At 35.7% G+C, this 25973-nt stretch overlaps 2 protein-coding genes across 3 annotated transcripts in view; one reads left to right on the plus strand and one right to left on the minus strand.

The window, feature by feature from the left end:
- LOC120633080 (guanine nucleotide-binding protein G(o) subunit alpha) overlaps positions 1-25973 on the plus strand; it is a 70929-nt gene that overhangs the window by 21279 nt on the left and 23677 nt on the right. For both annotated transcript variants that reach the window (XM_039903175.1, XM_039903174.1), the window contains exons 3-4: positions 1462-1603; positions 13183-13343. In XM_039903175.1, the coding sequence (XP_039759109.1) occupies positions 1462-1603; positions 13183-13343 (303 nt within the window). The remainder of the gene's footprint in view (positions 1-1461; positions 1604-13182; positions 13344-25973) is intronic.
- Positions 14682-22895, minus strand: LOC120633079 (probable cytochrome P450 49a1). Its single transcript, XM_039903173.1, has 7 exons — positions 22555-22895; positions 22341-22457; positions 20708-20784; positions 20153-20627; positions 18308-18386; positions 17276-17596; positions 14682-14947 (listed from the first exon to the last, which is right to left on the minus strand). Exons 1-7 carry the CDS (start codon positions 22893-22895, stop codon positions 14828-14830), a joined length of 1530 nt encoding a protein of 509 aa, XP_039759107.1. The 3' UTR covers positions 14682-14827.

Here is a 25973-nt window from a genome sequence, read left to right on the forward strand (position 1 = left end):
AGACAGCCTTATCACTAAAAGTGATCTTTTAAAGGCAACCTGAGCGTGCGAAGCCGTTAAAAATGCATTATATTTGTTTATTTTGATACATGCTATAACGCTATTTGATATACGATACCCCATGTATCGAATGAGTTTCGCTAACATATCTTATACTTCTAACTTACTTGCTCAAATTATTTGTTAAAGATTTTTTTTTAATTATTTAAAGAAATTAAAAAAGAATAGAAAACAAAGATATACTCTTTTTAATAGTAATCAATGAAGAACTGTCGGATGTAGATTTTTAACAAAGGAAAATTTACATTAAATACATTATAATACATCGAATTATGCATAGAGTTTGGTATATATCGCCAAATGGCATTGAATGAGACATATTTAATCTATTAAGAGGGCAATGAACTAACTAGCAGTGCATATCAAAATACAGGCAAACATACTTTGTGTTATATCGCAAATGACATTTCAATTTAATTATTAGCTAGTTGAAGACTGATAAGTGATAACATCTGGCGAACTCAAGTGTTGTATAAACTATGAAACTTGTTCCCTGATTCTTTATGGCGTTGAAATCTTAGCGTTGCATTTCGTGACGCGTAAATTTCGACATCTCTTAAAATAAATAATAAAATAAATATACTACGACAATACACATATCGCCATCTAGCCCCAAAGTAAGCGTAGCTTGGTGTTATGGGTACTAAGATGACTGATGAATATTTGTATGAATAGGATACATATAATACTTATAATATACACATAAACACACACTGAAAAAAATTCATGTTCATCATACAAATATTTTCCACTTGTGATAATCGAACCCACGGTCTTGAACTTAGAAAGCAGGGTCGCTGCCCATTGCGCCAGTCGGTCTTTGTACAAGAACTATCAATATTTAAGTAAGTAAGGTCCGTAGGTCAGAAATTGTAGAAATGCATTAAACAAATAAGAATGTGACTGTAATAATAATAATAAATACTAGAGCTGTTACCCAGGCCCCTGCTACTTTCCGTCCTCGCAACTGACTCTACGCCAAAACCTAGTTAATTGGTTGCTTACTAAGGGCGTAAATTAAGAACGAACAAATAAACAAACACACTTTCGCATTCATAATATTAGTAAGGATTTAATATGATAATGTAAAAGTTATTTTACATTATCATAAACAACGTTAATGTAATACAGTTCTTTTACACGTCACTGTCATTCTGTCTACTTATTTTCTCGTCCTATTTCTATGATATAAAACGAGTAAATGGTTAGTGTAGTATGCTAGCTCTACAGAATTGCGCGGTACCGGTTTCAGTCTGGTTTTGAGACTGAAAGACTAAAGTGGATTATTGTTTACGCAAATTATCCATCTATTTGCAAACTACAGCAGTTAATAAAAAGCAGTTATTTTTATTTTAGCACACTTTGAAAGTTACCATAACATCTTATTTCTCTTGTCAACAGAATTATCCACGAAAGTGGATTCACAAATGAAGACTTCAAACAATATCGGCCTGTGGTGTACAGCAACACGATCCAATCCCTGGTCGCCATCTTGCGCGCCATGCCTAACTTGGGCATCACATATGGAAACAAAGATCGCGAGGTAATTATAGCATCTAAGTTTTCAGAGACAAAGTGTATATGTTGTACCACCAAGCCAACCAAGCATACCAAGTTTCTTTAGTAAAGTTGCCTGGCAGAGATCGCTATTAAGCGATAAGGCCGCCTTTTGTATTACTACTTCTTTCGATGTTTCTGTTTTTGTTATATTTTAAATGTTGTGGTATACAAATAAAGAGTTTAATAATAATAATATCTCCAATGTAACTGTATCTACTATAAAGACCAAATATTAGTCTTTAAAAACAATCGAGTCACTGGAAATGCTCATAAATTATAAGCGTCATGTGCATTTGGTCTGCCTTAGTCTACTTGATGTAAAAAAAATGTAGTCTGTTATCAAAAGAATAGACTCGCTCTTGTCCCGCCAGCCATCTAATCCGCACTGGGCCAGCGGGAGGTCTAAACTTGTTCATTCTTCGAGGAGACACTTGTCCTGTAGTGGGCCTGGTCTCGGAATCGGCATCCATGGTCCTGGGCCGCTTGTTTCCAGTAGCAAAGTTATATATACAAACCATGGGAAAGTTTTAGTTCCAGGCGAATCGCCAGTTTTAGAAAAGGTTAACTAACTACAAGCAAATCGATCGATGTGCTTCAAACTATTGCATGCCGAGATCCGAGCCACGTTACGAGTTTCATGATTTCTCTGAAAGTGAATGAGAATAATTCACATTTCTAGCTATATTTAGCGTTTTATAAGCGTGCAAATTGTATGCTGTTCCGAAAATGTAATACATTTACGATGCGCGATGTAATTATAATTTACTGGTTTATCGTTTGGGTTTTTTCGTGGCGGTATCGTAAAAAATGGTGATTAATGTCTAAGAAGCATTTTGAGAGTCTTTCTGGATCTATTCAGTTCGAATTCAGTAATACCACACTGGCTGTTACTTTGTTTAGGGGTTTTTTTTTAATATCACGCGTGAGAACCTGTTGTTATCCAGGGCTAAAAAATATCATGTATGTCGTGACATATATCGATCATGCATTGTATTTTTGTTCAATAATTTTCCTATATCACTTTTGTAATACCTTGCATTGGTAAAAAAGATTTTGGTTTCGAATCCGACGGAAAGGTGGGACACCTTTCCGTCGGATTCGACGGTGCTTTTCCCTAATAAAACATTACGTCCTTCTCTCGGATTGAACTCTCTACCAAATTTCGATCAGATCTCCTTAACCGTTCTGTGTAGATAACAATAAACCAACGGAAAAAATTTCAAACAGACCGATTACATATCGTACCTATTTACTAATTTTCACATGGATTTCAAAATGGAGACTAACTGAGTTTGCAATTAAAACAGGATTACAAACTTTACGCCTTTAAACCGAAAAGTGGCGATTATTCCGCCAACAGAAACGTTCTCAAGACACGCAATCTGTCTTCAACTTTGAAGAAGGCATGATGTACCAGCCCCACATAACGTGGAATAAAGCCAAGATGAAGTTAGGTTCTAAAATAGCATAAGCATGTACTGGAAGCTATTTGAGCGTACGAACTTTACTCCCATGCTAATTTTATAAATGAATCTTTGTTAGTGCTACGCGGTTGAAATCATGAGAACAGGAACTAAATTATGAAACATATACGGCAGTAAAGCAAGTATTTAAGTGCTTATGAAAAAGGTGACTTTTTGAAGTTATACTTCTTTTGGCGCGTTAGGGGAAAATGGTGAGGGTAAACTTTTACGATGCGCGCGCACACTGTCACAGAAAACCGACACCATGCCAATTTTGTCATAGTTTTTCCAAAAAAGGTTTGACAGTTGACTTTCAATAATTCAAACAATACCTTTTTTCTATTTGAGTGTCGTTTTTTCTACAAACGTAGACTAAGGCGAAAGATAAAATTTTTGAAAAGATTTTTATCTTGTTACGCCAAAGAAGTATAACTTCTTACGCGTCTACAGAATAAGTACACGCACATTTTTGACATTTTGAAAAGACTTTCAGAATTATCCTGCATCTGTAAAAGGAGCTCTACCTGCGTATATATACTCCTATTATTATTATTTTCTGTCTTTCCGCTGTCGATTCTCAACAAAACTAATAGGTACATAGCTAGATCACCTTTAGCAAATGCAAGAAAAGTCCGAAAAATATTTTAGTTAAATGCCAAAAGGTCACCTTTCTTTTTCATTATCACGGCAGAGCTGTATTATAGAATAAATACGTATAGCGCAATATAAGACGAACAAGTTTCATCTATTCACGTTGAATCGTAACGTATAAGCTGATTTCAAGTGTGAAAGAATATAATCACTATTATGAATTTGATAGCTAACCTCCTTTACAAACGAGTTAATATATTAAAACTATCGATTATGCCCAGCAGCGTTCTATAAATAATGTTTGGTTCATTAAAAATGTATCTATAAACGTTTATAACAAACACCCAATTATTCCTTCTTGCTAATTTAAAATGAAAATACATCGTGGGTGCTAAGTTATAATAAACTTCAAAAACAGGGTACATCCCATTAATTCGACGTGTATTATATTTTTTTTTATATATGCAGATTCTTGTTTGTTTTGCGTGAAATAATTATTTACTAGGTATTCTCCGAGCGTTCGTGAATAAACGCTTATTAAATTTTCCCAAATCCCGGGAACTATTTTATATCCCCGGCTAAAAAATATCGTATGTTCAAGATGTAGGATATGACAAATTTCGCTAAGGTCGGTCTATCTGAAATCATGCATTTTTTTAAGAAGGTAACAGAGGCTTTTGATTAAACCCCCCGGGAGCGTTTATTTGGTGCTTTTACGCGACAAAAAGCATGTATCCGAGATGCTATAAAAACTGTTTTCCAAAAAATATTCTCAGTATACTAGGATTTCAAATTCAAATTCAAATCTTTATTTGCGTGATTGCAGGTTAACAAATTTGATCTTATACTAAAACATAACAAGTTACGTGCTACAAACTGCCATTCTATGGCATGCAAATTATAATAACACCTTAATTATAAAATTATTTTTCCAATTTATACAAAATGTCAGAATATTAAGGTATCAAAAATTATGAAATTAAATTACAATGTCAACTTAAAATTAAATAATGTAAAGTAAACCAAAATATAAACCTAGAAATACAATAATTTAAGCCTTTGATTTTAGATATTCAACAAACATCAAAATCGATTTAAACAAACAAAATCACAATACGGAGTACGAAAGAAAAGCAAGTTAAATTAAATATTGTAAAAAGCTAATCAAACTTCGAAAACATCTATGAGTGATGTGAACACCACGTTATACTCTTAAGAAACATCCAACTTTATTTTATATCTTCCGAGATAATAAAAGCTAGTTTTATTTATATGGACGCACTTATATAGCATTTCATAATTTACGCACTGTGCTTTGATGTCCGAAGGAAATCGTATTCGAGTTATTTTCGTGTTAATTATCTAGAGGTTGAGACTTCCAGATTGGATCGTTGCTATTCTGTTTGTCATTAGGTAATGAATATAACATTTATATTGCATATGATATCACCCGAAATGCTTCGCGCTCTTGTCTATTTATTGCAGTGATAAGTTTGTGTTGGCAAATGAGATGGCATTACCCACGTGTATTATCATTTATCACTCTCGATGTGATATTATAACTATCAATGAAGCTGTACCGTTATACATGATGTGTTCTTAGAGAATTCGGCTATACTGCGTAAAAGGGATTTAAAAGTTGATTATTATTAATGAAAGAGGGTATTTTGTTAGAAAGAATCTTTTAATCATTCTTAGTTCCTGTAATAAGAGGGAAGATTATCTTTAGTTAAACAGGCTAAGTGCGTGGTACCAAGGTACAATATTAACCACGACGTAGTACAAACATAATTAAGATCTACGTAGTGGAAATAAGGTGGACTACGGCTTAAGCCCTTTTTCCCACTGTTGGAGGAGACGCGTGCCCTGTAGTGAGCGGTATTTGGTTGATATGATGACAATGACTTTTTTTAAATAAGTATACTAGCTGCTGCCCGCGACTTCGTCTGCGTTTGATTTTGCTTTTAAAGTATTCAGTATCGCTAAGCCTTAAAGGAGTATAGTAGTATATATAATACCATATTATTTATAGACAAAAATTTTGCAATAAAATAAAATTGCGACTATAATTAAAGATCTAAGCTATCCTATCTCTTGAGTTGGACCAGACTGCTTACGGTGTGCCAATTTAATTTAAAATCGGTTTAGTAGTTTAGGAGTCCATCGCGGACAAACATCGTGACAGAGATTTATATATATTAAGATATTATTTGTTAAGAAGTTCACATTCTGTAGAACTTGCAACTTTCTACCTGTTACACTTCATGAGATCCAGCCCGCTGTCAGACAGACAGACGAACAGATTGCGAAGTTTAGTAATAGGGTCGCGTTGGCAAACTTCTGGTATGGAACACTTAAAACTGCGCTTTCGCTTGCACAGTTAGTCCTCACAATATAGCGATTTTGAATACAGGTGTTAAAGTGTCATAACGACGGAATAGTTGAACAGTGGTGTTTTCAGGCTCTCACATTTCAAAAATGCTGTTGCAATGCGACCAAATATATATATTTATTAGTACTCCAACTTGATTAATAAAGCTCATAAACTTCATGCATCGTAGTTAATTAACGTTGGATTTCGTTCATTATTTCGCGTTCGCACGGTACAGTCGGATTGACACGAATTATAGCGCATCTATTGTATCACGACGCGAAGAAAAGCGAAAGGTGACCGAACCCAAGAGAATGTTCACATCTGATGTACCATATTATTTAGACTGTATAATTATGAGTAAATGATACAAAAAGTGTAATGAGTGAACAGCATTTATGAAAATGGATCGGAATTGGGTGCGAGTCTTAGATCGGAACCAAATAATTCCTGAGTATCGGATTAATCTGTCGATAAATTCGCAGTACCAGGAACAACGGAATTCGGAGGTTGGACTTCGCGAGTTTCCGAATTCCGTGGTCCAACCACGGAGAGAATGTTATAGAGCTACCAGGCTATCAATATCACTATCATTTGATAATGATAAGAGATGATGTAAGATGTGGTAGAATTCAGAGCTCACCTCTGAATCCCTCTGTACTATAGAAGGGAAAGCTTTTGTTCAGCAGTGGGACATGAATATTTGGAGGATACGTACGTTCTGCGCATACAAGTAAATCAATAGTGAACTGACGGCTACTAATTTTGTAAAGAATTGTAATAATAAGATATGGTACTTATTTCCTCACTGTTGATTCCTTGTAGCGTCTTATACCCGAAGATTACGTTTTCCACCCCTTCGGCGACTGTAGATCCCGAACAACATTCAGGGATTTATCGAAATATCTTTATTAATACGGTCTCGGCATGCCAAAATCCATTTTTTTTGGATCGGTTCTTAATAATCTTTCATTTATTTAATTTAATAGTATGTTTCTGTTACGTTTTTTAGTCATATTGAGGAAAAAATAAAAACAACAATAATACAAAAACAGAAAATGGTCTACCCATTATTGTCCCTGTACAGGCCACTGGTCGGTCCTCTCAGAAGGATTTGGGCTGTAGTTCACAAAGCTGGCCAATTGCGGATTGGTAGAGTTCACACATGCGTGATTGATGCTTTTCTTCACCGTTAAAGCGTGATATTTAATTGCTTAAAACGTACGAAACTCCGAAAAGTTAGGGATCAAACGCTTTCCCTCGTAAAGGAGAGTCGCTAAACCGAGAGGCTATGACCGCTTCAATTTTTGTACTAAAAATCTGTAAGTTATTATCAGTAAAAAAAAAAGTACCCGTTCAGAAGATCAGTCGTGACAGACTGAGAGGCAAAAATTAACCTTTACCTGACTAACAGATATACAGATTCATATGTAAACTGCGCTAGGAATGGAGACCATTCTTTGTTATTTATTCACGAAGTTGCTTTAGTTCCTTACATATTCAAAGTAGTGCTGCGATATACCTCAGTCTTATGCAACTGACACTAACGCGTTCTCCACGGGACGCTTGAGGTTTCTTGAATTTTAGCTTTACTTTCTTTGGTGACAAATCTCAGTACATGTTTATGCAAGAGTTTTATATAACAAGAATTCATTTTATTTAAACGGATGATCTTATACAATTGAAGATGGACTCAATACAAACAGAGAGAATTGGCGTTTCAAAAGTGTTGAATATTGAAGCGAAACTTTCTTTCGTTACCTCTGAGTTCTCCATAATGTTCTCAACGGTGTGGAGTCCACCAATCAACACTGTTCCAGCGTGGTGGACTACGACCTAAACCATTTTCATTGTGGAAGCGTACCCGTGCCATGTTGTTGGCCGGTAATGAGTTGGTATGATAATGATGTTGGTATGATGATAGTCATTTAAAGGAGTAAATATCTTTAAAACTAAATCTAAGGTTATATAAGGTGTACACAACTATAATAGCTTCTAAAAAACTACCACCATTTTGGCAGTCGGTTAAAAATAGCATTGCATTTAACCGTTCGCCTCATGCATATTTATTACGGGCACTGTTTGGCAACAAAACAATGCCACCCTATTGGACACGCCCGAGTAGCTACGTTTAATTTGTTCTCTTTCTACTCGTGAACCGAAGTATTGTTTTAACAATTTACAGTCATAACTAGCTGCTGCCAGCAGAATAACTAACTGATTTTCCGTGAAACTAGAATAATTAAAAATTTTAATTTTTTTGAACAACTACTTTCTTTTTGCGGTTTAGGCTGCGAATTCATCATATCAACACATTACCGGCCCACTGCAGGGCACGGGTCTCCTCCCAAAATGAGGAGGGGTTAAGGCCATAGTCAACCACGCTGGCCCAGTGCGGATTAGAGAACTCCAAAGGCATGCAGGTTTCCTAACGATGTTTTCCTTTACCTTTGTTGAAGCAAGTGATATGTAATTGGTTAAAACGCACGTATCTTAAAAAAGTTACAGGTGCTTGCTGGAATCGAACTCGGCCCCCCGAAAGTGAAGTTGAAGTCCTACCCACTAGGCTATTACCACTTTTCACCGCTGCGTATTAGTCCGTCTATATTGTGACCAGCTTGTACCTCTTATCTTGAAGGTACCTTCTATCTTGTAATGAGGCCCGCTTCAGCGGATGCACTTCGACCCTCCAGGAACTTGAAGGTGCTTGAAGGTACCTTACTTATAACGTTCCTAAAAAACTAGGTCAAAAAGGATCTCATCGTTAATATTAGTTTTAAAATAAACGCGTGAATTGAATTGATATAAAATAGCTTTGCGTTATAACTAGTAATTTACCTATTATCGAAGATTATAGGGCGGTTTATTGTAACCGATCATTTGGGTTAATCGATTCTTTTCATGTAATGGAATACACGCTTTGTTTGATAGACATTTAATCGGCCAGTGATTTGCCACTCTGTCGGATTATATTCAATCAAAATGACTTATTAATCTTTATTGTTTACTAGGTGTTGCCCGCGTCTTTCGTCCGCGTTTATTTCGGGTTTTTTTTTTACAAATAGATATAGATATACGAATATTTCTGATGGAATTATTTGGGCGCAGGAAGCTTAGCATCTGCGACTCAGGTTGATGCTCTGTTCATAGGCGATGAGATGGAGTTTCCAATTATCGTCAGGTGGACCATTTGCTTAGCTATCCAACTTTAGTTCTTCAATTACTATTAAAAGAAAAACATATAACATGCCAGGCTGTCTTTGTAAAACTGTCGTTTTGTACGGAAAAAAATAAAACCGAACTACTTAATTATAACAATATGTACTGTATTAAGCAGTCAGTACCGTCCGTGTTTTAGAAAGGTTAAGGCCCTTACGATATGAATGGAGTTTAATTATGCCGCTCGCACCCTATGAATCGCTTCTGCTTATTATCTAAGAGTGAGTCAGTCGTGCTGGCGCATAAATGACGTCGGGGCCTAACCCCTACATTATTTATGTCACACGTTAAGGTGCTAACATACGACCCTTATCATTTAAGTGCCTCTTCACCAAGAATCGCAACCGCCTGCCACGCCGCAGGTTAGCTGTTACTAAAGTTGAATATACATATAAATACGCGACAAATTGGTTATAATGTAACTACAGAACAAAAATAGTGGTTGAATTCGAAATGCAAAAGTTCATAAATGTTTTATTCATGTAGACCCACCACAGGCACTTATGAAGCGTTCATATATTTAACATGTTAACACTAGTTAGTGATGGTGATAACTGCATTCGTTAACTTACAACTAAAGCTAGGAGGGTTCCAAACGCGCCCTGGTCTAATAAGAACCCTTAACAAACTTAGCCAGGTTGTTGTAGGACAATAAGGACGAATTCTGTTTATCAACAATCTTGCGCGTATTTAAAACACATTTTTTGATTCAGAGTACCTTTGTGCAATATAGTCATGTGTTAAATCGAAAGTACTTACAGTTCAAACAGACAGTACTTTTACTTGAAAGTTTCTAACTTTCTAAATACGTGTCGCTTCCCTTGAAACTGAATTTCAAATGATGATAAACTGTACTCACCTAATTCACCTCACTCACGTGCCAGTAGTTTTCAGAGCAACCAACAACAAATAAAAATACATTAAAAAAATGGTATTTGTAGTATTTTTTAAAGGTAAATTTTTTCTCTTGTACCATTATACTGTGCTTAACAAAGTAGAACTACTTTGATGTAACGAATGGTGTGAATAGAATTATTTCTTCACTAAACTACGGTACACCGTACTTGCACTGATTGGATTCGAAATAGTGATTTATTTATCCATATGAACCGCGATACTTAACATATTCACGCCAGGTTCTGGCAAACCCGATGTACGTAATGCGTGTACAAGCACCATTATGTAAGTCAAGTATGGGTACTCAGTACGTTTAGCGAGTATGCAAGCCCTTATCTCGCGGGCAATGAAAGCAAATCCACCTAGCCGCCTAGCGGAATGAATGCCGTGGGCTGTATTAATTAAAACCTTGGGTGTTTTTATCTTGTACTCATATGTATGTTTTTTTATACCGAGAAGGTTTGGCTGATATAGTTTTTTTTATTATTCCACTACAAGTTAGCCCTTGTACTGCAATCCCTCCAGCAGCACGGGTAGCATGGACAAGAGATAATTATATCCCCGGGGAAAGTATATAAATTTATCGCCTCCCACAGCTTTATCAACTCTCCCTATCTCTCCCTTTATCAAATATCCCTTGTCAGGGGATATAATTTTTATCTCCCGCCCGTGCAAGCCTTGCTGGGCCTTGCTGGGCTAGATAAAAATTATATCTCCCGATTATATCCTCTGACAGCAGTGGCATGCACAGGGTATGCAGATGAATATAAAATGAAGAGAATCTCCAGTAAGAGTTATTAAAAACTAAAGGATAGGCATTGTTAGAGTTATAAAAAGCCTACCCTTAAGTATTTATAACTTGTACTGGAGATTTCCTTCATTTTATATTCATTTGCATACCCTATGCATACCCCCTATGCACGCCACTGCCTGTCAGGGGATATAATTACCGTGTCCACCTGCTAAAACACGGGAACATAGAATAGGAGATATTTACCACCGTTTATTATTTATTATACATATATTATTTGGATATTATTTCCACTTGTGCGCCAGTGCTCTGAAAGTTGACAAAGCTGTGGGAGAAGATACATTTTTATCTTCTGCCCATGCTAGCCGTGTAGGTGGTCAGTGATGATGCAGTGTAAGATGGTAGCGGGCTAACCTGTTAAGGAGTATGGTGGTCATACCCCTAATCCGTTTCCAAGCGACGTCGCACCGGAACACTAATTCGCTTAGCGGCACGTCTTTGTCGGTAGGACTGTAACTAGCCACTGGCAAAACATCTAACCAGACCGAAAATATAGTTTTTTATTATTTTTTTTACCGCTACTTGTGCCGTGTTGTGACGGTTGATTAAAATACAGTAGTCACCATCCCTCCTCTTCCCGCGGGTTCGTACGAGGCGACCAAGGGAATATAAAGGAGAACGGCAAGCAGGATCCTCTAGGTTACTACTACCGTCTACTAGGATCGGCAACCCGTGTGCCCAGCGTGATGATTATTGGCAAATCCTCCCATTTGGAGATTCCTTTAGCCTCTAACTTTTCTAAGTTATTTGCGTTTAAAGCATTTAAAATGTCACCTCATAATTCAAATATCACATCGTGAGGAAACCTGCACGCCTGAGAGAGCTCCATAATATTCTCAAAGGTATGTGAAGTTCGCCAATCCGCACTGGGCCAGCGTGGTGGACTATTGGCTTTAACCCGTTCTCATTATGAGATCAAACCTTGCCCTGTAGTGGGCCGGTAATGGGTTGGTATGATGATGATGATGATGATATAAGTCAAGTAAATACCTGATTCGGTAACTTATTTGAGGAATTTCTAGACAGACTCAAGTGGCCGTAGGCGTCTAAGATATATTATTCTCATTCGGTTTATTATATAACAAAAACACAGCAAATATTGAGAGTTTTTATCAATGTCACTTTATCAGTTAGTCAATAAACGGCTATCACGTCATCGGACATAACTGCGTGAAGTTTTTCATCACCTTATCAGTTATCAGTGAATTTTGTAATTGCTCCATACCTACAGCCGTAGGACAAAATTCTTATGGAAGTTTTCCATAGACCTTGTTGCCGGTGGTCTAGTGGTAAGAATGATCTGCATTTGATCACAAGGTCCTAGGTTCAATCCTCTGGTCGGGCCCAGTGGCGTGCAGAGGGTTTGCATAGGATATGCAATGATATAAAATGAAAAAAATCTCCAATACGAGTTATAAATACTCAGGGTAGGCTTTTTATAACTCTTACAATGCCTATCCTTATGTTTTTATGACTCGTACTGGCGGTTTTCTTCATTTATATCCCCTGCATACCCAGTGTGCATACCATCTATGCACGCCACTGGGGTCGGCCCAATTAGTAATATTACGTTTCGAATACGCAGGTTAATTGAAACTACATAATTCCATATAAGTACGTAAGAATTAGAACTAGTTTTAAAGTTCAAAACGCCCTCTTGTTACTTTATACGTTCGATGTTATACTAACTAGATAATGCGTTATATCGCTAATACTTAGGTACGTGAGAATTTGAACAACAATAGTTTTATTTGGATAAATAGAATGGAATAGAATATCTTTTTTTGCCAAATACACTTTTTGAAGCTGTTAAATATTTAAAAAAAAATAGGTTACAGTGTATTGCCATACCTGGAAACAAAAATATTATAGTAAAATTGAAATCATGAATTTAATACGTAATAGGTCAAATGTAATAAATCTCTAGGATTCGTTAAATGCAACCATAACACTGACTACTGCGTCATCAATTAAAAACAGGCCTAAATTTCAAACTTGCCTACAAATCGTTAGATGAGGCTTTTGAATAAAAATCAGAAATACAGGATAGGTCCATTTTACTTTGACGATACAGACTTTAATACTCTAAAACGACTTCTCGATTGCGAGAGAGTAAATCTTGTACTAAAGCTATTGTATGCAGTCTTCTGTTATTTAGGGCTTCTGCCGAACACAACTCAAGGAAATAAACAAAGAATATTTTGTTTCAGAGCGACGGCAAAATGGTATTCGACGTGATCCAACGGATGGAGGACACGGAACCGTTCAGTGAGGAACTCTTAGCGGCGATGAAGAGGCTGTGGTCGGACGCGGGCGTGCAGGAGTGCTTTGGCCGCTCCAACGAGTACCAGCTCAACGACTCTGCTAAATAGTGAGTTCACTCATGTTTTATCCTATGCTATATTATCTGCGTGCACTTCATGCAAGCACAAAAGCACTGCCTACCAAACAATTGTATTATTCGTATGGGAGAAGGATTTTTCATTTTATGCTGTCTTCGTGCTTCATGCACTTACCTTTGAGAAACCATGTGCAGTTGAGAGCGCTTTGGACGTGCACTGCCTACCCAAAAAAATTATGTAACTCGTATAGTTAAAGGATTTTTCCATTTTGTGCTATCTTCGTGCTTTATGTCTAGCCTGGTCAGAAACCCTGAAGAATGAATGGCAAAAAAAAAAAAGAAAACTAGAGTTAAACAATCATCCTTAGAACTACTTTAAAAGTAGGTTAACTTGTTTTTTTACTATAATATCGATTGGATAGAAGCAGGCGCTACTTTGCGGAAATCATTGATATATTATGAAAATTATGTAAAGCCTATTCCGCCGTGAAGATCTGTTTGGTTCCACGAGTAAAGGATTTAAGAAATTATAAATTACAGCATACAGATTCTCCACCTTTTCGCAGAGTATAGCAAATCAAGCTTAATTTTCATTACAATATTGAATCCAATTTTATCTGCCTTGAATATTTTTAAATAAGAACAAGAAAAAGATTTAGGTTTTATCCTCTCTATCTTTAGTCGCTCCCTCATGACTGAGGATCGTGATCACTGGTATGGCGAGTAATCTTGTCATATAAGATCTCTCTCCATCGGGTTAGGTTTTATAGGTTTAGGTATATTAGGTTTAGAACCAGTAAAATTGCGTTCATTGTTTTTTTCCCGTGAATTTACTTTCGGCCTTTAGTGGCTTGATACTTAAGGGCGAGTTGGTTGTTTTGTAAGTAGCTAAACTACTCAAATTAGTAAGTAGGTATATTGAAAAGAAAATACATAGTGATTATAACACTCAAACCTTACCCTATACTTTAAAAGTAAGTTTAATTGTTTTTTTAATTATATTATTGAATCAACTTTTTTTATTGCCTTGGATTTTTTTAAACTAGTACAAGATAAAGATTGCATTAGATTGATAGTATCAAAAAAATTACATTCATTGTTTTTCCCGTGAAATTACTTTCAGCCTTTACTGGCTGTTTTTGTTGTTCCGTAAGTAGATAAACTACTCAAATAGTAATAAATAGGTATATTGAAAAGAAAATACATAGTGATTATTACTGAAACCCTCCCCTACGGCGCCGGCTTAAACTTGCGCCTTGATTTTATTCTGACTGTTACGATAATAGTATTAACAACCTGATTAATTTATATATATTGTATTCAGAAATAATAGGCTTTACTCATTCTACTTTGTATGTCTGTTTTTTTTTGACCCATTTGAAGTCCTTAATCATGAGCTCGTTCTCGTGATGTAACCACGCCTGTGTAAATACAAAATATTTCCGGGGTAACAATAAACTATCACGATAGTTTCAAAACTTAAATATTATCACGTATCCTAAAATAAATGTATGTTATTCCGTTGGTTTCCTTGGATGTAGCGTAAATTTCAATGGCTCATTAGGCACATAAGTCGGTGTTACGCTGTAGGTTAGCTCTCCATATTTCCAAGACACTTTGTATTTGTAAAATATCTGAAACAATAAAGGAAATGGTTGATGAATAGGGTCATATTATAGAAAACCCAGAACCTAAAATTTAAATAACCCACCATCTACATTTTTATTTTCTTAACTATGAAAAATATGGGGCTCTTCGAAATGTGACAGCCTCATCAAAATAGACCCAGCCATATCCGAGATTTAAAATTTAGTTATATTAAATATGGTGTATTATAATAGAAATACAAAAAATACAAAAAAAAAATGTTTATATTATATATTTGCATGTCATCATCATCATGATCATCCCATTACTACAAGGGCATGGGTCTCTCTGGCCAAGTGCGTAATGGTAGACTTTACACGCCTTTGAGAATGTTATAGAGCTCTAAGGCATGTAAGTTTCCTCGAGGTTTTTGACGTGACAACGTCTTATAATTCGATGGAGCCGGCTGCACGCACGAAAAAACATGACGTATGCGGCGTTACCTCGCTCTGAGGCGTTCCATTCAAGGCTTGAAGTGTAAGTGAGAGCGCGGAACGAGCGACAAGGAGGCACAGTCGGCCTGCGCGTTCGACTTCTGTCTCTCTCCTACTTGAGTGAGCGATGCGTCTGCGTGTACAGCTTCTATACAATAATACATTTACATGTTTTCGGCAAGGATGAAGTGCAGTGAAAAGTGAATGTGGTGTCAATTGTTTATAGCAACTTGAAAAATGCAACCATTCGATCAGTATTTTCTTACGACGTTGTCACGTTCAACTATCGTCAGTAAGCCGACTTTACAGACAACCAATATTTTTTTTTTTTTTCGTTAAAGCAAGTGATATTTAAATTTCATGTGCATTTAGAAAAAAAGCTGTTACATTGATAATACGAACAGATAATTTAATTCCTCTTGAAGCTTATGTGGGGGTTGTGAAACTGGTCCTAAGGTCTATTTTACTTTAAAGTTACAAAGTTCCGATACTAAATAACGACTAGATTTTCGAGCATAAAAATATCTTACTTGTGCCCTTAACAATTTACCAGTCGCGATAGTATTCACTGCTGGTAAAGATATCACCCAGTCTTTGTATAAGAGGAACTGAGGAACTATTAAAAAAGTACGTAGTTAGTGTTGAACATATTTCTTTGTTCTATGGTGCTTGGTGTTTTTTTTTTATACCTTTGTAGGCTTTGCTTTATACCCTATAGTTTTAATTCCCAGCCGAAAACACCGCAGCGCGCTCCTGTAATGCTTCTAAAGGCCTCATTAAAATCTGTTCTGTATTTTTTTTTTACTTGATTCTTAGGAACAACCAGGAAATGGTGCTAGAGACTTTTTAATTACATTCTGATTAAAAATCGCCTTTTGCAAACCGTTTTTAACTTTACCCTGTTTAAGAGTGAAAAAATAGTTAAGTACCTCCGAATTGTTTTTTTTATATTATCTTCTTTTAGTCTTTTTTGGTTTTTCTGAGCAAATAAGGAAACTGCAGCAATGATCATAATTTGGTTGACGGTTTGAAAGCCGATGTTGAAAATATAAATCTACTCAGTCAGTAGGTATTCACAACTAATGCTGTAAACTGTAAAGTGTGACAGAACATTTCAGGTTTAAAAGCAAGTTTCAGTAAAGGAAACTAGATACTTGACTTTCACATATCAATATTTAAAAAAAAATCTTGTGTGAAATAGAAAAGGCTATTTTACAATTCCGAAGTCGAGCAAAACTTCAAAACTATACAACAAAACTAGACTGGAGAGTTTAGGTTCTATTTGTACAGCACAAAAAGTTAGGACATCGCCAGGAAAGCAGAAACTATAATGAGGTACGATACAAAAAAGCAACTTATCGCTTAGTTGCGCACTCTACCAGGCAACCTTAACCGACCCTACCAGACAACTGAATTAGGAAAGGAGAAAGTGGGGAAATACTTTTGCCAAATATTTACATTGAGTTGAAATATTTATATGTTCCGAGAACTTCACGTTTTAAACATGATAAAGCTTGTTACATTACTTGATTTTTGATACTTTTACAGTTGTAGAGTTTTAGATTGATAAGTAAAGTACTTTTGAGGAAAGTAAAAGTGAGGTACTTTTACTTATCTCGTAATTCAGCTCCTAGATTACTTTCATAATGAATGAATGTATGAATGAATACACTTATATTGTACACCAAAGAAAAAAAGTAGTTACAGAAGTATAAACATAGAGCAAGAGAGTACAATTTGGTGGCCTTATCGCTAGATAGCGATTTTTTCCCGGCAACCAAAGGCGTAAAAGGAAATAACATAGAAAAGAGATAGGTATAATGTTTTGTTTTGCACTGACCCAAGAATTTATGCGTTATAATAATCTCCTTTAAACTTTACCTTTGCTAACAATAGCTGCAACTCCGCTTCAGCGAACCGCTTCCCTATGCACATTCGCCGTCCGAATCCGAATGGAAGAGATGCAAATGGATGGATTCCAATTTCCTTTTGCTTGCTCCACGCAGAGAATGCCTTTGCATGCTCGCAGATCGATCCGTTTGATTTCCCCTGTATTTGCACAGAGTGACCACAACCTTTGGCAAACTCCTTTCCGGTATCGTTGCTGTTGTCCCTCATCCAACGTTCTGGTACATATTCGTCTGGCAAAGGAAAGTATCTCTCCTCATTTGACATTATGTAATGTGGAAATACGATGTGCGACTGCAAAATATTAATGATCAAATTAGATGAGTGATATTGTGAACAAATTACCGGGAAGACTGGAACTGCTCTATATCTTGCTGTGGTACCAAATTCTATTAAGGGAAAAAATCGAGAGCTTATGGTTAAATAAAATAAATAAATATACTACGACAATACACACACGGTTATTCAAACACAGAAAAAATTCCCATACGCTGATGTCAGGTCAATCCGCAGGATGTCTCAAGTTTAGAGGAAAAAAATGAGCCGACTCCGTGTGGGACAAGGGCATGAAGAAGAGATGTCACTGTGTAATATACTTATTTTTAAATTAAAAAAAAACCGACTTTAACGTACGCCCAGGAACTAAAAAGAAAAAACTTTTTTGCCGGTAATAATGAGTATTTTGATCTGTGTACTACATGTACATGTATATTTTTATGTATCACAAATACTTTTATCAGCGCACGCCAAATAATGAACTTTATAGGTAAACATTTGCTACTTTGGGTTACATTACTGCTGATTTTTTAATAACAGCTAGACTGATTTCGACAAAATTTAAACCTGGAAAGTATGCCATTTAAAACAAAAAAAAGAATCTTTGTAATCGGTTCAGGCGTCTTCGAGTAATCGGGTAACATACATAAAAAAAAAAAGATTCCGACGAATTGAAAATCTCCTTTTTGAAGTCTGTTAAAAAGGTTTAATTATGGTATACGTATTTACCCCTTTAGGTACTTGATATCCAGATATAATCGCATCTGATTGTATGGAGCGTCCATTTCCCAAAATCACTGGTTTCATTCTGGAATTTAAAAAAATCATGCTAATTGGTATATGGGGTATACATAATATAGGTATTAATATATTATTTTCTGGAAAAAGTTCAGGAAACTTCACTTATATTATCTTTGAGCCGGGCGGTAAAAATCGTTTGCCGAGCCGGATAGGGTTTTATCGATGAAATAAAATAGAGACAACTCGAACTAAAGTGGTCCTTGGTCAAAACGTGTCTGGTGGTGGACATTATGCCGAGTCAAAGGTTACCTTTCGGTTCTATCGAGCCCAATATAAATGTAATACTAGTATATACTTAGTTTGTGTTTTTTGGCTACGCCGCTACCAAGTCGATTGCGCCGACCTGTCTAAATGTGTAACACGCCTAATGGATGCATTTAATTTGACACGTTTATTCTTAATACAAGTTTCGCGTTGTATAACGTTTCTTTACCGATAAATCAATTGCGTAAACTACAAAATTATTAGGTAAATTTTTTTGGTGCAAATACTGGCGTTGTTAATTCTAGCGATAAATATAACACTTCAGTGATCCTGTAATTATTCCAGATCGAATATAGTGTTGTTACGAGTACTTTTTAAAGTACCGTTAAGTACAAGTTCGTCGTAAGTATCGTCGTCGTAACATAAGTGTAAGACTTATGACGAACTGTAAATGATATTTAAATCCCGCATTGAGGTTCGGAGCATTATTAAGATGGCTGCAACAAGATAGAGAATAGCAATACAAACCTGACATAGACTACTAGGACATACATTTCCTTCTTATCCTCTGATATCCTAGTCGTCAATTTAATAGAATACTGCCTACAAAATGTAAGTAATTCTAATTTTTAATAAAAAAAATTGGATAGAAGTAGGCGTTACTTTTCGGAAATCCAATGATTTTAATTCAAAATTACAATTAATAATTGCTAACAAATGTTAACAATTATTCATTGTAAAGTCAACATCTCCTGAGGATGCTCCGATTTCGGAGCGAAACGTCCGTAGAGGGGAAGATCTGTTTGGTGTGGAGTTAAGAAATTATAAATTACACCATACAGATTCTCCTACTTTTGTGGATATCTAGATTACTTAGCCAATTAAACTTTATTTTGATAATATTAAAATTTTTGTCTTTTGCTACTGTTCATTTGGTACTTATAGACAAAAGCTAAACTCCTCAAATGTCTTTATCATAATGAGATGTTTTCTACTTAAATAATAGGTTTACTTTTAGATCTATCATTTTAAATTATTTTCAACTTGTGTGTAACTTAGTTATCGCCATATTCGGCTATGTCCTGACCGCAGAACATGCAAAAATATAATCTCATGTCAATTTTATAAAAATCTAATGTGCGGTAACATAAAATAAGACCACCACTGAATAAAACATGAGACTCTGCCCGACGTTGTTTCCACCTAAATACATCTGCAGTGCTTCTTCATAGTGGTGCAACATAAATAAGAAACCGCTTAACCGCAAAGTGTCTTGTAGTATGAGTTACACTGCATACAAGGCAACTTAATACTGTGCACGAGGGATCAAAACGTACGACTGTGTAATTTAGCTTTATCTTTTTATCACAGCTACTTGTTTTCTTATTCCACTGAACCGCTTTATTCACTGCTAATCCAAGCATAGTGTCCCCGCTTCTTAATTTTACGTTCGCTTTATTATATCTAAGTATTACAATTCATAGGTCTAATTCTGCTTCCTACATTGTAGCATGTATACTTTCAACATTTCTATTGTTCTAAGAAATCTTAAGGTTATATATAACTTACCGCAGAGCTTCTTTGATACATGCTCGCAAATATGGCAACTGATCCAGAACTTTGCTGTCAAGTGCTCTGCTCTTTGGAAGATTTTGGTCCAATTCCTTTTGGAGCTTGATTTGAGCTCTAATATTTTGAGCTAACAAGTACATAGTGCTAGCAGCTGCCGCTGCTGTTGTATCAACACCTACTAGTAATAGATCTAAAGCTAATATAGTTGCAACTTTGTCTCCACATTTCTTGGCGATTTCAGCACACACACCTTTGCCAGTAAGTCTCTTCAGGCAGAGACTTCGAAAGGAATCCAGTGCGTTAATGTAATTTTTGTAAGCTGGCGTTGAATAAAGTCTCCACAAAGGTGCGGATAGTTCTAGTTCTGGAACATTGTGAAAGAATCCATGGATACTTTTAATTATCTCTTTGGCATTCGCTTCGTTGTTCTTCAAACAGCCGAGTCTTGTTCCTAAAGCCCAGGCGCCCACGGCTACGAAAAAATCATAACTCGAATGAGTGAATACTTAACCGCTACGGTGTCAAGTACGAATGTCTTATTTGGCTACTTACATTCCAGAGCCCATTTGTATAATTCCATAAGAAAGTCTCTTGGCAGTTCCCTGTTCTCGTCTAGAAGGCTTTCCATCCTGAAAAATTTATAAATTTTTCATGATAATTTTACCTATTCAGGAACCTAGCCATTTTCTGGAACTTTGGCATTAACGAACACACGATATTCTCTGTATTATTCTAACTTGTTGTAAGTAGTTACTGCTTGAAATTATTAATTTTAGTTTTCGTGTGATTAATGATAAATGCAAAGCGGTTGAAGCCCATTTAATCGGAACGATACTTTTTCATTGAATGAGATTGTTGTTTCCCGCAATGACTCAGAACGGAGCATGCAAAACAAACACTCAGACGCCGTCGCTGTTAGAAACGGATGTGGTCATTAAACCGTGATTCTGCACTCTGTTAACATTTGTAACTGGCCAACGAGAACGTATCTTTGCATATTTAGAAACACTGCACACTTTGATTGTCTTCTTTGGTAACAGCTTGGTAACAGTTGGTAACAGCACATGGACTTTAGATATTACAATTTAGATGACCTCAAACAGATGCTCCAGAATGTAGATGGAGCAAATTAGAGTATATTAAGCTAGTAAACCGACACCGATTGGCTAGGTCGCCGCGTACCTAGTAGAAAAGTATATGTAAATGTCTGTGAGGTTTAAATGGTATATAACAATGGTATGGTTTTGCTTATATGATACATGTGCAGACTTTCAATTATATTTTGAACTATTTAGTCCTTACTATAATTGCGCAAAATAGATGATACTTCCTATCTATGTTCTTGGAAATTCGAACTTCGATAGGTTTTCTATAACTCGATATCTAGAACTGCCTAATGATGTGTTCGATTTGAAAACACATTAAATTGTCGTTTGGCTATATATACCCAGTCGTGCTAACTTACAGTCGTACATTATTTACACATTATATGACTGGGTATCGTGTTAAATAGATTAAAAGAAATTGAACTGCTTTCAATTAGTTTCTGTAATGGGGTGTTGATTGAGATTTAAAGAAATTAAAAAGAGAGCTGGAACGCAAAATCGTTTAACCGGAAATGTGATTAGCCTCTCAACTCCCGTAGCTGTAGACCCGTGTCAATTTAGAAAAAGTCTCTCTTTAATTTATTCAATCAAAAATGTAATCTTTGATTGCGTCTTAATTTTGCACTAGTAATCAACGCAGGTATAATTTTTCAAATCTTATTTAAATTTAAAAAAAAATAAGTGTTTCAGTTACTTTTATTTATGAACCCTATTTTAAAACTGTACGATCCGTTAGTAGCACTGTTAATTGCCAATTACGCTGTATTATAGATAATGTTAACAATTGAAATTACCTATTAAAACTATTACGTATTATGCGTATTTGTTCAGTTGCCAAGTGTAAAAGATAACGAAAAATAATGGCACATTCATATGCTAAACAAAAATCAATAGATTAACGAGCGATTGGTTAAAATAAAGATAAGTGACAGAGAATAATTACAAGTAATTCAAGTTTTTACAAGAAAAATAACTTGCTTTTAACGGTACTCTTAAAGCTAGTATTAATTACAATGAATTCATCATTAATATTAAAAGAACCTTCATTTAAATGAAATTGGCTATCTCTTATCGCTTACCTGTCAAGAAAGTCTTTCGCAACGCCGTCAAGTGACGGTACAGCAGCCCTCGCTGCTTCTGGTGCTACGAGAGCTTTTGACACTTTCGATCGAAACTTTGACCATTGTAAACCGTGCCTATTAAACCAAATATATTTATTTGTTATATAAAAATAATATATATAGTGTATTAAAGACACTAAACTATTATTAATTCAAGCCACTATACACTTACACGCCTATTAATCCAGGTTCATCGCCAAAGAATTCTCTTCGCAATTCTTGCTTGTAATGTTTAAGGCATGGCGCGACTGCTCTGTGTGGCATAGAATCTTCTCGCCTATATATTTTCGCGGTCTCCTCCGCACAAAATGGGAATACTAAATCAGGATGGCCAAAAAGTTTTGCAACTTTGGCAGTACCGCCTGGGCCGGCTAATGCCCTTAAATTCCATAACGTAATATCTAAATTACGAGTCCGCCAAGGCTTTTGTCCGATAGCAAATCGCCAGGAGTTCCCTAGTAAAGGAAGTGGCCTGGGGCCTGGAATGGTCGCGAAACATCTTGCTCTAGTCATCGCGTTCACAATACTGGTGATCCTTTCAGCCCCTGGAGATGTAATGTGAAGGAAGTGGGGCGCCCACGTTACGTTTTCAGCAATTTCGCAATACCTGTCCAAGTTGACGCAGTTAACATACCTTACAACAATACAACTGGTGGTTTATTATTTATTGCTCCTTTTACCCATTGGCTCAGAACATACTGTATATCAAGTTACAATTGCCTATGTATTGAGTTACGTGCAAGCGTGTTTTACCTACTTCGAGAAAACACTCTTGCAATTCTCAAATTGATGCATTTTTTAAATGTTTGTAATTTTATTTATCCCATGTTTTGTTTCGTTAAATTTTGTTGAGTTTTTTTAATAACAAATTGGTTTAGTTTTTCTTCTATAAATAAATTCTGTTTATTATCGCATGAGTAAAAAAATTTTCTTTGAGTATATATATTTCAATTTGAACTATTAAGTTAAACAAATTTACGTATTTACGTCCAACTATCTTCAATCCAATCGCTTACCGCTTGTATTAACATTGTAGTAGCTTTTGAAGTCTCCAATGGAATCATCGTTTAATTAATTACTTTGTTCAACTCGAAAAAAATTACCATAAAATATTTTTTTTAATGTAGTGATTACCGTCGAGCTATTTTAAATTTTCCTTCCTCGTTCAATGTATTTATTATGGTATGGTACTTAGAAACGCACAATAGTAACTAAGATACTTGTTCACACCTATTGTTTACTACGATGGTGACCCGTTTCTACACTTTCGTATAAGTATTTAGCATGGGTATATAAGTAGTCCCTTCCTCTCCATGCAATAGTTTGCTGGCAGGTTTTATTAGTACGCCTATGTTAATAGCTGAAACTGTAAGTAAATCTTTGAACAAGAATTTGTGTTCATCCTTTAGCTTAGATTTGTATGCTCTTAGCCCGTTTATATTTGTAATGCTCGGTTGCCAATTGAATAAAATGACGTCACAAATAAAAGTGGTGTGTCCAATTAGTTGTTCCCTCAATGGGAGTTGGGTGCGGTGCGCTCGCGCCGATTGACTCGTCCGGTGGTTGGGAACACATTCATGTCACATTTGCACATCTTCCGCAATCTCTCCCGTTAAGCCTTACTTAATGCAGTTGAGAGGGGTTTCGGTCGGATTTAATCTAAAGAGTTGAATACACAGTTTTTATTTATTTATTTATTCATTAAAACCACTTCAGAGCCCATAAAAAGTACATGACATAATATAAACACATTAAGCATAATTTTTAAGCAAAAGGCGACATTATAATAGTGATCTCTTCCACTCTACCTTTCACAACGGAGCCAGTGAGACAATTGAGAGGCGGGAGATAGCAAAACTACAAATATATACGCCCTAATAACTATATGCTAGATAATATTTAAAATATCAAACATAAAACATATCTGTATAGTGTATATGCAAACAACATACAAACTAATATAGTAACAGCAAGAAGAAAAAAAAAACTATGTTAAAAATTTAAAGCGACAGATAGTATTTCCATACACGGTATTTAAAAACCGCTGAAGGTTGAAAGCGCCGAATCTCGTCAGGAAGAGCATTTCTAACGGTTACCGATTTCAGTTTCGTTATGTGCTTTGTTGTTTCCAATAACTATTTGCAATATTTACTGTTTATATTGGCACGGTGAAACAGAAGTAGTAACATTTCATAGTTCAAATGTTGTGAAGGGTATGATTTTACAATACCTACTAAATTTAAATGTTACCTACAGCTTTACAATTGCAGTATCCTGCAAAATCTGTAACATGATAGGATCGGACCTTTTTGCATCTGAAAGTCGGTCGGCGGATGCAGTTGCAGAAGCCACAAGGAAACCTCTGTTATCTTATCCTCTCGTCTTCGAACTAATAATGTATGATTGCGCCAGCGTATTTCCTCCTTGAATACATTATCCGACGAGCGATTACGTACATACTACTTCGTATATAACGGTCGATGAGTGCTCAAATGCTCGGAAAATTGCTACTTTATGTCATCCATCTCACGGTGTACCTACGTAATAAGTATTGTATTACGAAAACACTTAATGCAAGGCAAAAGCACTTTCGACTTTAGTATGTACTTATCAGGTGTCATATAATATATTATAAACTACCTCAAGGTTAGCTATGTACCATTTTCAATGAATCGAAATTTAATCTATACTCATTTGCAAGTATTAATTTCTAGTTATCATCTTACGTTTGTTGGTTTCGTGTCATGTTCAGTTATTAATCTGTTGAAAATATTTTAGTTAACTTTGTCTCGGTACATATATCTAATATTTAAAATATTCCCTTTTAAAATTCTTTGTCGGTATCGCTTAACTAACATTGCTTAAGACCATTTAAGTACACTTGCATATTCTAAAAGGGGGCAAGAATTTTTTATTTATTTTTTAAACTAAATAAACCTATTTTTTATGAAACCAGGGTTTAGAACCACTTCGTTCTCCTGTAACTAATGCATTAATTTTAAAATTATAATTCCCAGTACTCAGTTCACGGTAAAACATATTGTATAGTTTTAAAAGTTTGACGGCCGACTGGCGCAGTAAGCAGCGACCCTAGGGCTAGGCTAGGCCTGAGTCCTGGCCCGTGGAAAATGTTTGTGTGATGAACATGATTGTTTCTCAGTGTCTGGGTGTTTATCAGTATATTATAAGTATTTATGTGTATTATATGCATAAAAATATTGAATAGCTACCTTAGTACTCATAACACAAGCTACGCTTACTTTGGGGCTAGATGGCGATGTGTGTATTGTCATAGTACATTTATTTATTTATTATTATAAAAATTATTTCTAGATATTATTTATCAGTCCTTATATAACTACGTTTAGTTATTGCGTGGTATGAACTTACCATGTCAAATTGTAGGTCTCGCTAGTTTGAATTTTTCAGGTAGCAACTTTGTTATTTCTTAAATAGAAAACGCTTCACGAGACCGTAGATAGTTCATCATTTGCATGGGTGTCAGCTATTCAGATCATGAGGGTTATTTATTCACTCATAACTACATAGGTTGTCGGGGGGTTGACAGATTTATGCCACTATCGCATGACG

The sequence above is a fragment of the Pararge aegeria genome, chromosome 21 (assembly GCF_905163445.1).
Source record: "Pararge aegeria chromosome 21, ilParAegt1.1, whole genome shotgun sequence".
In the NCBI taxonomy this organism is placed as follows: domain Eukaryota; kingdom Metazoa; phylum Arthropoda; class Insecta; order Lepidoptera; family Nymphalidae; genus Pararge; species Pararge aegeria.

Excerpts from the sequence above, each read along its gene's own strand:
- LOC120633079 (XM_039903173.1), bottom strand. The coding sequence starts at position 22,895 with ATGACTAGAGCAAGATGTTTCGCGACCATTCCAGGCCCCAGGCCACTT. Across the intron at positions 22,458-22,554 it reads GAACCTGGATTAATAGGCGT|GCACGGTTTACAATGGTCAA; the intron begins GTAAGTGTATAG and ends TTGGTTTAATAG. Across the intron at positions 18,387-20,152 it reads TGTATCAAAGAAGCTCTGCG|AATGAAACCAGTGATTTTGG; the intron begins GTAAGTTATATA and ends TTTAAATTCCAG.